General features: G+C 36.6%; 1 protein-coding gene and 1 pseudogene across 1 annotated transcript in view; both read right to left on the bottom strand.

Annotated features, from left to right (window-relative positions):
* The window catches only part of LOC107698491 (CD48 antigen-like), an 8,089-nt gene extending 5,885 nt beyond the window's left edge, over positions 1 to 2,204 (bottom strand). The window contains exons 1-3 of the mRNA XM_016499510.1: positions 2,150 to 2,204; positions 423 to 731; positions 25 to 65 (exon numbers count right to left, since the gene is read on the bottom strand). Of these exons, the coding sequence (XP_016354996.1) occupies positions 25 to 65; positions 423 to 731; positions 2,150 to 2,204 (405 nt within the window). The remainder of the gene's footprint in view (positions 1 to 24; positions 66 to 422; positions 732 to 2,149) is intronic.
* A 3,742-nt stretch (positions 2,205 to 5,946) lies between these two features.
* Positions 5,947 to 12,768, bottom strand: LOC107698492 (CD48 antigen-like; annotated as a pseudogene).
* Between the last annotated feature and the right edge of the window lie 2,514 nt (positions 12,769 to 15,282).

Below are 15,282 nucleotides of genomic sequence, written 5' to 3'. Positions count from 1 at the left end.
CACAGTACAGGAGTCACTGCTGAACCAGTTTGAGTTCACAGTCAGGGCAGGAGCCGCCACAGCATCTGAAAGAATATATATTCCACAAAGATACATCAGATTAGTTGATCAACTGTGTTTAAAATAGCAAATAATACATCCTCAAACTTTTGTAAGATAGTGTAACAACAACCTGCATTTTTAATCCTATTCAGAATTTTTGTTTGTATCACAGCAGTGCTTTTGCCTTTAATCCGATAGAGGCTAGACTAATACCAAAACTTTATTTTACCACATATCATTTCTTGACATCATCTGTGTGTAAAGCATGATTGGAACATTGGAATAATTTCACCACTTGTACTATATAATACTGCACAGAGTAAATACATCAACATAATTAAGTCTTATGAGCTGAACACACAAAGCAAAATCACACCCACCTATAACAGATATTCTGTATGCAACAAAATCTTTGTTTATTAATCCACTTATTCTTGCTGTGTAGAGTCCGCTGTCTGTCTTCTGCATGTTCTTCAGTGTCAGAGAGAAGGTTGTATCATTGAAATCCACTCTGTCCTTGTAGGGATTGTGAAGTTTTACTATTTTGGAATCACTGTTATATCTAACTATACTCTCTAATTTATCATTCATCCAGGACAAAAGATCAAACTCTGGTAGTTGTTGTGTCTGTATATCCAGTTGAACAGACGCTCCCGTCTGCACAAACACAGAGATCTCAGCACTGAACCCTGAGGAGAGAGAAAGATACTTGTTTTCTGAGTGCAGCTGGTGAACACACTAGACCCATTGTACATCAGATTTTTTTCTGAAATGGGAATGATCAAGAATATTAAAGTTTGAGTTTGATTTTAATATTAATGCCATTGCCGTATTCATGAAAAATAAATAAAATAGCCCTGATTTGTGAAAAAAATGCCTAATATTTTGTAAAAAAAAAAATTGGAATGTTTTTGAAGTATGAAGATTTTAAAAATTATATACAGTATGCATCAGCTTTAATGCACTTATCAAATAACAAAAGCAGAGTACTCAAAATGTATCATGTAACTCGCATTCTGCAAAGCAGTGGAAAAATATGTTCAAATACACATTTTCAATGTCAAAGAACTCTATATGAACACACGTTTCTAAATAAGTACAAAATCTGTTATTTTCTCTCATTGTTTGGATGTAGTTAAACACCCTCAGATGCAGAAAAATCATCTGGGTCATGTTTGCATTTTCTTCTGTCACAAACAAAAATGTAAAAATCCAATAAGGAGCACAAACACAAATGACAGCTATCAGTAATCCAGCCATTAGAGTCAGGTAACTGCTTCTTTTAGTTTAAACAATAATCTTTAGTCCATTGTTGTGACTGTGTTTTGGTCAGCTCTATTGTTGGCTTTATAGAGCTGACCACCTAAAGTCTGTTTCAGATCATATCAGATGTCCGTTTATTGGAAACTACAATCCACCAACATATGGTAAGAAGTTGTAAAATTAGCTGTTAAAATAAAATGGTTCTACTGATTACAAAAGATTATGATAATATAAGTTAATGTTGTATTACTGATATGATGAGACTCTTCATATTTCCTATTTACAAGATGCACTGAGATATGTCTCAGTAAGCAGCTATGCTGTAAATACATGCTTTATGATATTACTTTAATGGTGAGCTTTGTGATCAGAACTGCCAAAAAGTTTGATTATGACCATCACACACTTACACAAAACTCACCACGCCTATGATTAATGATGACATTTTTTTTATTCTGCTTGCAACGGAGGTGAAAATAAAAGGTATGAGAAACTACTGTCACATTAGGAAAAGGTCATCTCAGTACTCTAACAAAAATACTAACAGATATTAGCACTGGTGCCTTTATAAAAATAGAAAGTAAAAATCAAGATTTTAAACAGCTGTTTTAGTAACTTAAAAAATGATCAATTTCAAAATAACTTAAAAGACTACAGTGTGTATGAGTATGTTTCAGAATATTTACAAATTAACAACTGAGAATCATCAAAAACTGAGAGTAGACTACATTATTGTATACAGTATCCTATAGAGAGTATTAAATGCTCAGTGATATCTGTCCTCACTGTCACAATAACCATTAAAAATCAATCATTTGTATAATAAACACTTTTTTTTTTTTACCTGTTTTGGAGGTCAGAAGAAAAAAAAGTAATAAGAGTGGGTGATTTACTGACATTCTCCTAAATTAAAAAGATTAAAAACTTAAAAAGAAACAGAACTCAAAATGACTGCCGCCACATTGACTTCCTAGTAGATACGGAAGTTCAGTGCCACACTAATGATAAAAAAAAAACAAGCCCTGCTGAACTCAGAGGTTCTAGCTTTTAATCAGAAATAAAACAAGAGCAATAAACCTAAAAAGGCAAAATAATGGAAACTCAAGTGTAGAAACACATTTCAATAAACATCTCCATATCTCATTATTAATGTGTGGGTGTTTGCATGTAGTTACTGTACCACATCAATCAAAAGGTGTTTAATTAACTTTTACACAACTTTTAAAGAAAGACTTAAACTTAAGGTTTGCATACAACAGCTTCACACTTCAACTTTGCACCACATCCTTCCATTCTCACAGCAACAGCGCTGGAATAAATCACTTCTGAATTCAGCAAAATACACTTTCTGACACTTTTTACACACTGCACATTTTGATATCAAGGCGCATACAGAACCACAGATGACAAAAGGCTACAAAGAGAAACCTCTGTTGCTTGGAAACAGTGAGATGTCATAAGAATCAGATTTAGCTAGCTCAGTCTGTGGCGGAAACATAAGCATAAAAAAAAAAGAACCAAACTTTCCGGTGCTCAGTCAGTTGAGACTCCCGCAAAAACACTTCCTACTCAGCAGTATGTGTGAGTTTACCACTTCACTAATGAAACAAAAATTGATCAGAATGAATGAAGGATGAGGAATGGGAATATCCTCATAACCTTATTTAGATGAAAACAGAAACTACTCTGGAAACTAAACACGTGGAATGTTATCGCCATATACCTGCATACTTAAACCACACAAAATACACAATGTCAGACCAAATGTCATCTACAATTAAAGATGATCGATCTTTTCTCAGAACTAACTTCACTTTTTTGAGCTTTAAAAAAACCCCAAATTTAATTAGTGGTTGTTTTGGTGGTTGGGTGTCAGTCAGTTGCCCTCACTTCCGCTAGAACTAACTTCACTTTTTTGAGCTTTAAAAAAACCCCAAATTTAATTAGTGGTTGTTTTGGTGGTTGGGTGTCAGTCAGTTGCCCGCAGGTTTTCACAATCACATGTGCCACAGCATTTTGTTTTATATTTTGAACAGTATATTTACATTAATGCATTTGGCAGATGCTTTTATTCAAAGCAGCTTACTTTGCATTGAAGGTACTGTATACATTTTATCACTTCATTCATTCCCCTAAAATATAATTAAAAGTGTGGTAGTGCTATCTTTCTTTTAAATAAATGGCACTTTGATGTTCTGTTATCTAATGTAATGAATGTAAGACATCAAGGGCCAAATGGACCAAACTGGGCAAATCAGTGTCAGACCATAATCCCATAAACACGCTGAGGGGAGTGGAAAGTTCTGCGGGTCCTGACCATAAATGTAGGTGAGGCAGAGGTCTAGTGTCTCTGCGTAATTCAGCCTGAGGGGGCGCTCTAATGTTGCTTGATGGGCTGTAACTACACAAGTAGATGTTATCGTAGAATGCACACCTTAATATAATATTAATTGTTTGAATATTGATTTAGAATGTTATGAGTTTAGAAAAATTCAGGAGAGGAAAACAAAAAGCCACTTAGAATCTCAGAATCAACTTATTTCTTGTAGAAACAGAAACAGACCACTAACAACCAACTTTATCAATAGGCAGAAGAGATGCAGAGATGCTTCTCAAGCTTGCAGTATTTGTGGATATGAAAGATAAGACAAACAATGATCAGCTTTCCCAGTGTTTACTCACTCTCAGTCCAGTGTTTACTTACTTTCTCTTATTTATTTTCTGTTTCCTCATCTGAGAGTGTTTTTACAGGTCAGAGCGGATACAGGATGTACCTTCATTAACAGTGCAGAGTTTATTAACCTTCTCTGTATCAGTCTTCCAGCTCACTGGGTTGCTGTAGTTACATATGATGGAGTCACCACTGCAGCTCAGTCTTAGAGTGTGATTATCAGAGGATGTTGAGGTCTTCTTGAGAACAGCTGCTACTAAGCTGACGGTAATGTTACTTCCATTACATGTAAAGCTACAGGGTTCAGGACTGGACCAGTTTGAGCTGACAATCAGGACTGGAGCTTCCACTGCATCTGAAACACACATGCATTAAAACGTTTAAGGTCACATACACAGATTGAGTAAACTAAACATTAAGAATTAAAAATTACATTTAAGAGAGAATAAAACTGCCCTTCACTTTAGTGATTGTCACCAAAAGAAATCATTAATTAAATATTTATCATAGTAAAATGACAGGATTTTGTACCTTTGTTGTATGTAAGAAGAACAAATGACAGGAGCAGCCTAAATGTCATCACAGCAAACAAAAACATGCAAACAAACATTGATTCTGTGCATGTAACAATGAAGGAAGTTAAATATGTAAGTAATGTGACTTCAGCTTCATAAAAGCGGAAGAATCTCTGTATCATTTCCGCTTAGCTTTAGTGCCAGTTCAAAAGAAAAATCATGACTGTGAGAGGCAACTTTAGTGTTCATTCAAACCTAAATATTTTCGCATTACACAAAACAGTTGGACCCCTGCACTCACTCTCAGAAATAAAGGTACAAAAGCTGTCACTGGGGCGGTACCCTTTCAAAAGGTACACTTTTGTACCCATTAGGTTCTAATATGTACACTTTAAGTACTAATATGTACTTTTAAAGTACCAAAATGGACCCTTTAGGTACAAATATGTACCTTTTGAAAAGGTACCACCCACGTGACAGCTGTTGTACATTTATTTCTGAGAGTGTGGGAGATGATGAAGAGGTCCCCATTAGGTGACAGTCTAAGAGCTGCTGTGAAATGGCAGACATATCAGTGAGGTTGTATGATGCTATTTTGGGCATTGGTTTGCACTGTTGTCTAAAATATGGCTGCTTACAGAAATCTGACTTCCTGATTTCAGTTCCTGACTCATGACTGGTCCCCCAAAAGTTGTTAAACCTCTTTTAGTCTGTACTTTAAGTCATGATTTATGCTTGGTCATATTACATTTATTTGTTCCCTTGTTTTAATTCAATCAAAACAAGGGAACAAATTAACATTATAAAAGCAAGGGAACAAATTAGTGTGTACAAATTCTTAATTTGTGGCCATGATTATCTAAAATGAAGGAAATTAGTTTCAAAAACAAGGGAACAAATTCTTACTTTGTGGGAATTCATTCTTAATTTGTGGATAAATGTATTTTTGTCTGCATGATGTGCGGGTCTCCGTAAGCTTCATCGGTGTTTTCTCAGGTAAAGATATCTCCAAGACTAAGCCAAGAATCAACAAAAGCGTAATTTAAATACGATTAAAAATAAATAAATGTTTCACTGGACGAGAAACAAATGGTCAGAAATAAGATTAAATGTCGCCATCTACTGGTTTTCAGTCAAAATGGACTGAAAAAACTTGTAATTTGGCAACTCTACAAGTAATACTTGCGGTATAAGTCATGTTTGTACTGGATATGTTAGAATTCAAATGCATACTTGTTAAATATAACATGAGAGGTGAGGTCAATATTATACCTATTTGCTCATTTTCATGTGGGGTTAGTTGTCACACTCCTTTTCACTTCTGTTAATATTGCTCACTTTGGGGTTCTTTTTTTTTGTAGAAGTTATATGTTCTGTGTAACAATATCAAATTCAGAATTCACACAAAAAAATTCAGAATTCACACAAAAATATTAAGACAGTTTGGTTGTGGATGTTTGAAAGCAATATATTAAACCAATGCTAGAGAATACAACAACTTTGGCTGAATAGCAGAACAGCATACCTTTTTTTTAACCATATAGAGATATGGCAAAGAATAGTAAGAGTCTGTAACATGATGGCGACTACTGCAAAGGAACTACAAACATGACACAAGAAACAGGAAACAAGAACAGAATGGGGCAAAATGCAATTTAAAAGTCAATATAAAGTACAGCAGTAAAGTAAAGCACAAGAAATACAAAACATGGGGCATGTAACAAAGGATGCCATTTTGAGATCAAGTCTTGTGACAACTTCCCCATGCATGACAAATAGACAGTTTCATTTTAAGTGTCATCGGGTGAAATGGCGGATGGTTTCTTCTTTGGTTGTTTGTACACCACTGAATAAACTGTATGGTCTATTTCAGGGGGATTGTAGGTTTTTGGTGTTGTCCTAATGTGCAGTAGACTGTGATGGGTCGATTATCTCCCGTTTTCTCTCGTCTCTGGTCTTTAGCCTAATGAAATGCATCGAGAAAGTGTTTTTTTTAATCCCTCACTGAGTTGTAAATATAGATTATTGGAGAACGTTTTACAACAAAAAAAAAATACTATTTAGTTTTTTCTACTTCAGATTTTCATGCTTAATTTTAAGTTACTTGCCATTCCTTTTTAATTGTTTGTGAAATTGAGAAAGAACAAGGAAATCAAGCAAGAAAACAAAAGTACAAAAACACTGCAGTTACCCAGGTACATCAACAGTTTCATCCACAGATGTAACGCACAACAAATATATAATAATATGTCCTGGGACATAACAAATGTGTCTAAATGCTTTCTTCTTTCTTTATTGGCGTCTATAGTTTCATCCTTTAACATCGACACAACCTGTTCATTGTGCTAAAGGTTTTTTGAAGTGGAAAAAAAACGTTCTTTAGATTAATAAGTTGTTCATCACACTGAGAAAAAAACGGTTCTTTTAAGAATAATGTCCTTTTGTTTAGCTCAGGCAGCTGGGGGAGCCATGGCGGAGCAGGCAGACTAGGAAGCCATGGTGGAGCAGGCAGTTCAGGAGGCCCTGGTGGAACAGGGAGCTTGGGGAGCCCTGGCGGAACAGGCAGCTCAGAAGGCCATAGCGGATCAGACAGTTCAGGAGGCCACGGCGGAGCAGGAAACGCTGAAGGCCATGGTTGGATGGCCTCCGTGGCCTTGGCCTCACCCCTTGGCCCTCCGTATGCCTAACTCGGGAACAGTGGCCCTCCCTGGGCTTGACTTGGGGACTGGAGCCCTCCTTGGGCTCGACATGGGAACTGGAGCCCTTTCTGGGCAACACTCTGGGACTGGAGCCTTCTCTGGGCTAAACTTGGGGACTGGAGCCTCCTCTGGGCTAAACTCGGGAACAGGAGCCCTCCGTGGGCTAAACTTGGGAACAGGAGACCTCCGTAGGCTAAACTCGGGAATAGGGGCCCTCCGTGGGCTAAACTCGGGAACAGGAGCCCTCTTTGGGCTGGATTCGGGGGCTGGAGTCCACACTGGAGCGAGCTCTGGGGCTTGAGCAGACACTGGATCGAGCTCTGGGGCTGGAGCCGACACTGGAGCGAGCACAGGGGCTGGAGCCGACACTGGAGCAAGCTCTGGGGCTAGGCGCACTCAGGCAAGGAAAGGGGCCCTGAGCAGTCCATTTCTCCTCTTCCTCCTTTTCTGATTACAGGTTAATAGGGCGGCCGGCGGGCTTAGGTCAGTGGTGGGCTTGAGAATGCTGTGGCCGGCGGGCTAAACATCGGCGCGGCCGGCGGGCTGGTTCTGGATGCAGTAGACTGTGATGGGTCGATTATCTCCCGTTTTCTCTCGTCTCTGGTCTTTAGCCTAATGAAATGCATCGAGAAAGTGTTTTTTTTAATCCCTCACTGAGTTGTAAATATAGATTATTGGAGAACGTTTTACAACAAAAAAAAAAATACTATTTAGTTTTTTCTACTTCAGATTTTCATGCTTAATTTTAAGTTACTTGCCATTCCTTTTTAATTGTTTGTGAAATTGAGAAAGAACAAGGAAATCAAGCAAGAAAACAAAAGTACAAAAACACTGCAGTTACCCAGGTACATCAACAGTTTCATCCACAGATGTAACGCACAACAAATATATAATAATATGTCCTGGGACATAACAAATGTGTCTAAATGCTTTCTTCTTTCTTTATTGGCGTCTATAGTTTCATCCTTTAACATCGACACAACCTGTTCATTGTGCTAAAGGTTTTTTGAAGTGGAAAAAAAACGTTCTTTAGATTAATAAGTTGTTCATCACACTGAGAAAAAAACGGTTCTTTTAAGAATAATGTCCTTTTGTTTAGATGATATGTTTACATTTGATATACTGTTGAAGATATATGTTTGAATAAATTGGGAACCACTGATTTGTAGATGGAAGCTTTGTGTTACTGAAACCAAAACATGAATACATACAAATAACCAATTATTACAGAAATGGATGTATATGATATATCCTCACAAAATTATTTTGATGTTTAACATGATTAAAAAGAACTACACAGCATGAGAGCATAACCATGGTGTCTGCGAGCTTAATGATGAACAGTAATTTGAAGCTTACCTCAACTTGAGCATAAACTGTACTACCTTCTACTGCCTCCTCCTGAGCACCTGTGAGGATTAGAATGTACAGCAATATATCAGCATCAAGACTTATGAAATGATAATAAAAAAAATAATATATTCATTTACATATCTTATATATTGGCTGTTAATTCCAGACTGCTCTAAACTGAGTTTCTTTAGTATTATGTTGTGGAACTTCTGCATCTGAGGCGTTCCTCATGTACTCAGTTGAATACAGCAGGTTTAGTGCAAACCATTTCATAAATGAAGATAATGATTACATTAGTCTTGAGTAGTAATCCTGTCATGTTGCGCCTACGGTGAGGAGCGAGGAACAAGGAGTGAGGAACAAGCAACGAGGAACAAGGAACGAGGAGAACGCTGGAGAATCAGGATGCACAGTCTTTACTCACATTGACACCACAGGAATCACATGTAGGACACGGGGATTGACGATCATCACCCGATGGGAAACGAGGGGCAGAAAACACTTTAGTAACACAAAGATGCATCCAATAATCAACTATAAAAGAAGCAACCTTGTGTTTAAAATGGAAAATAATATATTCTGACACTATTGTAGAATATCATATTCCAATATCCTAGCTGTTTATGGAATGTACATCATGACTGCATGTGCGTGACTAAAACTTTGCACATAAATTTATGACAAAAAAAAACACATTTATATATAATTAACAATTGTATCTTCTTTTTAAATACATAAACATTTTATTTTACTACATATCCTTTATAGCATTGCACAGAATTTCTTTTGACCTGAACACAGCAAACAAAATTACACTCACCTATAACAGATACTCTGTATGTAACAATATTGTTGTCTGATTCTCCACTTGCTCTTGCTGTGTAGAGTCCACTGTCTGTCTTCTGCATGTTCTTCAGTGTCAGAGAGAAGGTTGTATCATTGAAATCCACTCTGTCCTTGTAGGAAGAGTGAAGTCTTACTCTTTTAGTTTCACTTGTATATCTAACTATAATCTCTGATAGAACGGGGAACACCTGGAACAAATGATAACACAATCAGGACAGGAACAGGAAGACCAAATAAGGAAATAAACATAACATGGAGCACGTGGGGAAAGGAAAAACACACAGACATGGAACAGAGTCTGACATTACTCCCCCCTCTGAGGGGGGTGGGCGCGCTGAGGCTGGTGCAGGACTGGGACACGGGGAATACCTCCAGGGCGGATCAGGCAGTCTAGGGTGCCATGGCGGCACAGGGAGCTCAGGGGCCCTGGCGGAGCAGGGAACTCGGGGCGCCATGGCAGAGCAGGCAGACTAGGAAGCCATGGCGGAGCAGTCAGTTCAGGAGGCCATGGCGGAGTAGGGAATTCAGGAGGCCATGGCTGGACGGCCTCGCCACTCTGGACGCTCTCCAGACACCGGAGGATCCCTTCCCTCTTGCTGAACTCCCACGCATACTCCACGAAGGGGAGATCTCTGTGGGCTAGGGCGATGAACCGAGCGGCTATTTCCATCGTCGCGGGGAAAAACAAACAGGAAAACAAAAACCCTTTTTAAAAATGAAAAACAAACACGGGGAGAAGGGGCGCCGTCTTGGTCCGGTATTCTGTCATGTTGCACCTACGGTGAGGAGCGAGGAACAAGGAGCGAGGAACGAGGAGAACGCTGGAGAATCAGGAAACACAGTCTTTATTGACATTGACTCCACAGGAATCATACGTAGGACAGAGGGATTGACGATCATCACCCGACGGGAAACGAGGGGCAGAAAATACTTTAAATACACTGAAACTAATGGGACACCCCTGGGAACAATGGAACAGAACGGGGAACACCTGGAATAAATGATAACACAATCAGGACAGGAACAGGAAGACCAAATTAGGAAATAAACATAACATGGAGCACGTGGGGGAAGGAAACACACAAAGACACGGAACAGAGTCTGACAAATCCTTTGTATTGCATTTGTTCTGCTTTTACTTCTTTTGTGAATATTCTTGAATTATTTTTTGGCACCAGCAAAGAACAAATATGTTTCTGTCCTCATCGTAGTTATGTGCAAAACGTTGTGACATTTAAATCTGAACAGGTTGTGTTGTGTCGAAGTGAATATGGGAACTAAAAAATAAGCACTTAACTGGAAAAAGTAGAAATGTACTCCACTGTAATGTAATGTAACTGTACTGTACTGTAGTTTAAGATGAGTTCTTAAATATCTTTTCTAGTAGGTTACTTGGGATGTTTAAATTATCTGATATGAGGATATTTAGTAAAGACAAGAACTATTAAATGTGGAAGAACACATTCTACAGTATTACAATGGACTGAAAGAGAAAAAAATAGCATAAATCTGTTTTCATTATTCTTTTTCATTACTTTACAAAAGAAGTAAAGTACTTAATTGATCAAACTGATGAACAGAGATCAGTTTTTCATAGAGAATGTATGTGAGGCAACATGGACATACCTTTTTTATACTTGAAGTACAGAAAGACTGAAAGACACATCAAAATGCACACTGCCACTGAACCAACTACTGGCCACAGGATAGATGACTCAATCTGGTAATTGTCATTCTCTAGAAAATAAGACATATGTCATTAAGAACTACAGTTGTCAGTTCAGTTGAGCAGTTAGACTAGATTTATTAAACCAAAATGAGCTATTTGATTTGAGATGTTGATTTGCACTCTGAATGATTGAGTATCTCTATGTGTTTGGTCAGATACCTTCATTAATGCAGAGTTCTTTGATGTTTATTTTGTCTTCATTCCAGCTGACAGGGTTGCTATGGTTACAGAAGATGGATTCCTCACTGCAGTCCAGGATGAGAGTGTAGTTCTCATGTGATGTCACTTCCTCTGGAGAGCAGCTGTTGTTCTGATAGCTAGAGGTAATCATGAGCTCATGAGCTCTGCATGTGAAGTTCACAGTACAGAAGTTACCGCTGAGCCAGTTTGAGTTCACAGTCAGGACAGGAGCCTCCACAGCATCTGAAACACACACATTTTTTTTTAAATGTAACACAAAGATGCATCCAATAATCAACTATAAAAGAAGCAACCTTGTGTTTAAAATGGAAAATAATATATTCTGACACTATTGTAGAATATCATATTCCAATATCCTAGCTGTTTATGGAATGTACATCATGACTGCATGTGCGTGACTAAAACTTTGCACATAAATTTATGACAAAAAAAAACACATTTATATATAATTAACAATTGTATCTTCTTTTTAAATACATAAACATTTTATTTTACTACATATCCTTTATAGCATTGCACAGAATGTCTTTTGACCTGAACACAGCAAACAAAATTACACTGACCTATAACAGATACTCTGTATGTAACAATATTGTTGTCTGATTCTCCACTTGCTCTTGCTGTGTAGAGTCCACTGTCTGTCTTCTGCATGTTCTTCAGTGTCAGAGAGAAGGTTGTATCATTGAAATCCACTCTGTCCTTGTAGGAAGAGTGAAGTCTTACTCTTTTAGTTTCACTTGTATATCTAACTATAATCTCTGATTTATCATTTTTCCAGGATAAATCATCAAACTCTGGTAGTTCTTGTGTCTGTATATGCAGTTGAACAGAATTTCCTGTTTGCACAACCACAGAGATCTCAGCACTGAACCCTGAGGAGAGAGAAAAATGCCCATTTCGGAAAAATGTGTACTAGAGGCCAAGTGAATTCACCAGTAGTTTTATTATGCTATTAGCATAATACAAATGTAATGCTATAATGCACATATCTGGAGCTATTTGTCTCTGCTTACACAAATAAACAATAGGTAGGAAAGATTCTCCTTCAGACTTATACTATGTACTCTGTTTCAAACTGATTGTCTCACATTTTTGTTATTAATATTAGTTTTAATGCAGACAGCATACGTAAAGAAAATAATATATGGTTGTTTTGTTGCATTTCTTGTTACATACATATTATATAATATTACATATTTTAATGAACGTGTTTTACCTGTTTTGAAGGTTAGAAGACAAAGAAGAATTCTGAGTCTGTGATTTATTGCCATTGTCATGAATTAAAAACTTAAAAAGAAACAGAACTCAAAATCACTGCTGCTGCATTGACTTCCTAATAGATACTGAAGTTCACTCAGAAAAGAAACCAAATTCCTGAAACCAAATACAGCAGCAAATTCTGTTACTGGCATCAAGATGCATATAAGCTAAAAAGAGGAAACTGAGGAAACTGCAAAGTTGTTTAAAAATGGTGAAATGTCTCATGAAAGAGTTTTAGCTCAGCTTGGTCTGTGATAGAAACATGAGCAGTATGGAGTCAGTTCAGACTCCTGCAAAAACACTTCCTACTCCTACTCTGCAGTATGTGTGAATTTACTATTACACTAATAAAGCAAAAGTTGAAAGAAAAATGAAAACGGTCATTATTTACTCACCCTCAAGTTGTTCCAAACCTGTATGAGTTTTTTTTCCCTTCTTCTTCTGCTGAACACACAAGAAGATATTTTCAAGAAAACTGCTGGTCCCCTTTGACTTCCATAATATGGAAAATACAAATACAATGGAAGTCAGTGGAGACTAGCAACCATTTAATTATCCTTTAGACGTTTTTTTTTAATTTTTTTTATATTAGTTCATGTTAAATAATGTAGTTAACTAATTATAACTAATGGAATCCCAAAAAACATATCTTAAATGGAGATAAAACATGCAGGGCCATATATTCTTACATATATTCTTACATATACTGTAATATTTCCGTCTGGTAGACTACCCTACGTCATGTTTTGGCTTTGTGTGAAAAACAGACCAAAATATCACCCAATCTTCCCATTTGAGTCAAAAAGGAGTCAGAATGCTAAATGTTAATAGTGCTGAACTCATATTTAACCAGGAACATTCCCTTAATTTTGCAAAAAAAGGTTTCCCATGGCTATGAGAGAGAGGCATGACGCTTCACCTTTATTTACTCATTCTCCAATGATTATATAAATTCAGTTAATATTATGAGCCGTTTCAGTGCAAACAAAAATGTATAATAAAGTCAGAACACAGTTGACTAAACAAACAAACAGTTTAATGGTAATAAGGAAACTTCAACAAAACAATTATCACTCATATTATCACTCATTACTAATGAAAGACTTAAATTTGCATGCTTGGCATAATATGCTAAAAATATGTTAAAAAGGATGTTAAGATATCTATTGACAAACGCACATTTTTACATTGATTTAAACTTTGCAATTTATGCACAGGTCGTCTGTTTAATAGTACACTGTTGAATAAATTGTATGGTTTCAGAGGCAAATGATCTATGTATTACATGAACTTGTCCACAACCTGTATATCATTCTGTTGGGCACCTAAGAGATTTAATAGAATAGATTTAGAAAGTGACTTATGAAGACTACAGCATTTAGCACCAACTATCAAAACAGTGAGGACGTTTTTGACCATATAGACACAACAGTATGCCTTTCTGTAAAGATTCTTTGAAATGTTATGTATTTTGAAAAATGTATAAATGTCTTACAGTGATAGTGTGCATATTGCTTGAACATTTATATGTAAAAAAAATTTCAGTTGAATTATTATATTTTAATTGTAAGTTATAATTATATAACAATTATAAACCATTTAGCTGTATTTTTAATTACTTTCAGCGCAACATGCTTGAAATATAAAATATTGCACAATAAAACAAATTGGAAGCCACAATAAACACAACCATTATTAACTTACTATACTAAATGGTATAAAAAATAATGGAAGACAAGGAATGTTGTGACATACTTTATGTAAAATTAATATAATATTCAAGAGGCTTGGGGAATGGATAAATGGGTGTCATCATGAAAAGTTGTGCTTGAACCATTTTGCGCGAAAAATGACGGAAACTTGCTTAAGCTTGTGCACAGCTTGTTACAGTACTGAGTTCTGATTGGCCAATCTCCGTTATATAGTTCGTGAATTATCATAAGTAGAGAATTTTAAGATTTAATTTGCACAATAAGTCTGACATAATACACAACATTATTACTCTAATGGGGATGGTTAGGGGGGATTGGTGGTTTCACAGAGGGGATGCTTTTTGTCATTTTTTTCCACCAGGGGTATCCCCCCTCAATTCGAGCCCTGTATATATATATATATATATATAAATTAAAAACTTCTAGAATAGTACCAGTTCAAAACAATCCTGCTCTGATTTGCCCCCAGTTTTCTTACATGTCTTTTCATTGCTCAGATTTCTATAGTGTCTGTTTTATGGGCCAGAAAATCATCTTTAGATCATGAGACAATAACCACTGCCTGTAGTATGTTCACCATGGTCCCTTTCTATCCCTCCAACAAGGCCATTGTTCTCTACGCTGTCAAAGAGAGAGAGAGAGAGAGAGAGAGAGAGAGAGAGACAAACCATGAGAAACCATGCTCAAGTATGTAATGTAACTTACAACAAAACATATTAATATTGTCATTTTAAATTTGATTATTTATAATTATTAATTATTATTAGTCTTTTTTGACAGTTCTGCTGCTGCTACCAGGATGTGATGCATTTTTATTATTTTTTTATTCATTTGCTTAAATTATGACTACATTATTATGTAATTATTTGTCCCATTTTTGTCTAAATAATTTAGCATTTTTTAAACTTGCGTATTGATTTGATACGGGACATATCATTTTAGCTGCGTCACGCCGGATCTGTTTCCTACGTTGTTGTGATTTGTTCTGTAC

The sequence above is a fragment of the Sinocyclocheilus anshuiensis genome, unplaced genomic scaffold (genome assembly GCF_001515605.1).
Source record: "Sinocyclocheilus anshuiensis isolate Anshui unplaced genomic scaffold, SAMN03320099.WGS_v1.1 scaffold1910, whole genome shotgun sequence".
Taxonomy (NCBI): Eukaryota; Metazoa; Chordata; class Actinopteri; order Cypriniformes; family Cyprinidae; genus Sinocyclocheilus; species Sinocyclocheilus anshuiensis.
Note: the sequence above shows the minus strand (reverse complement) of the source record. Positions and strands in the feature narration are given on the sequence as shown.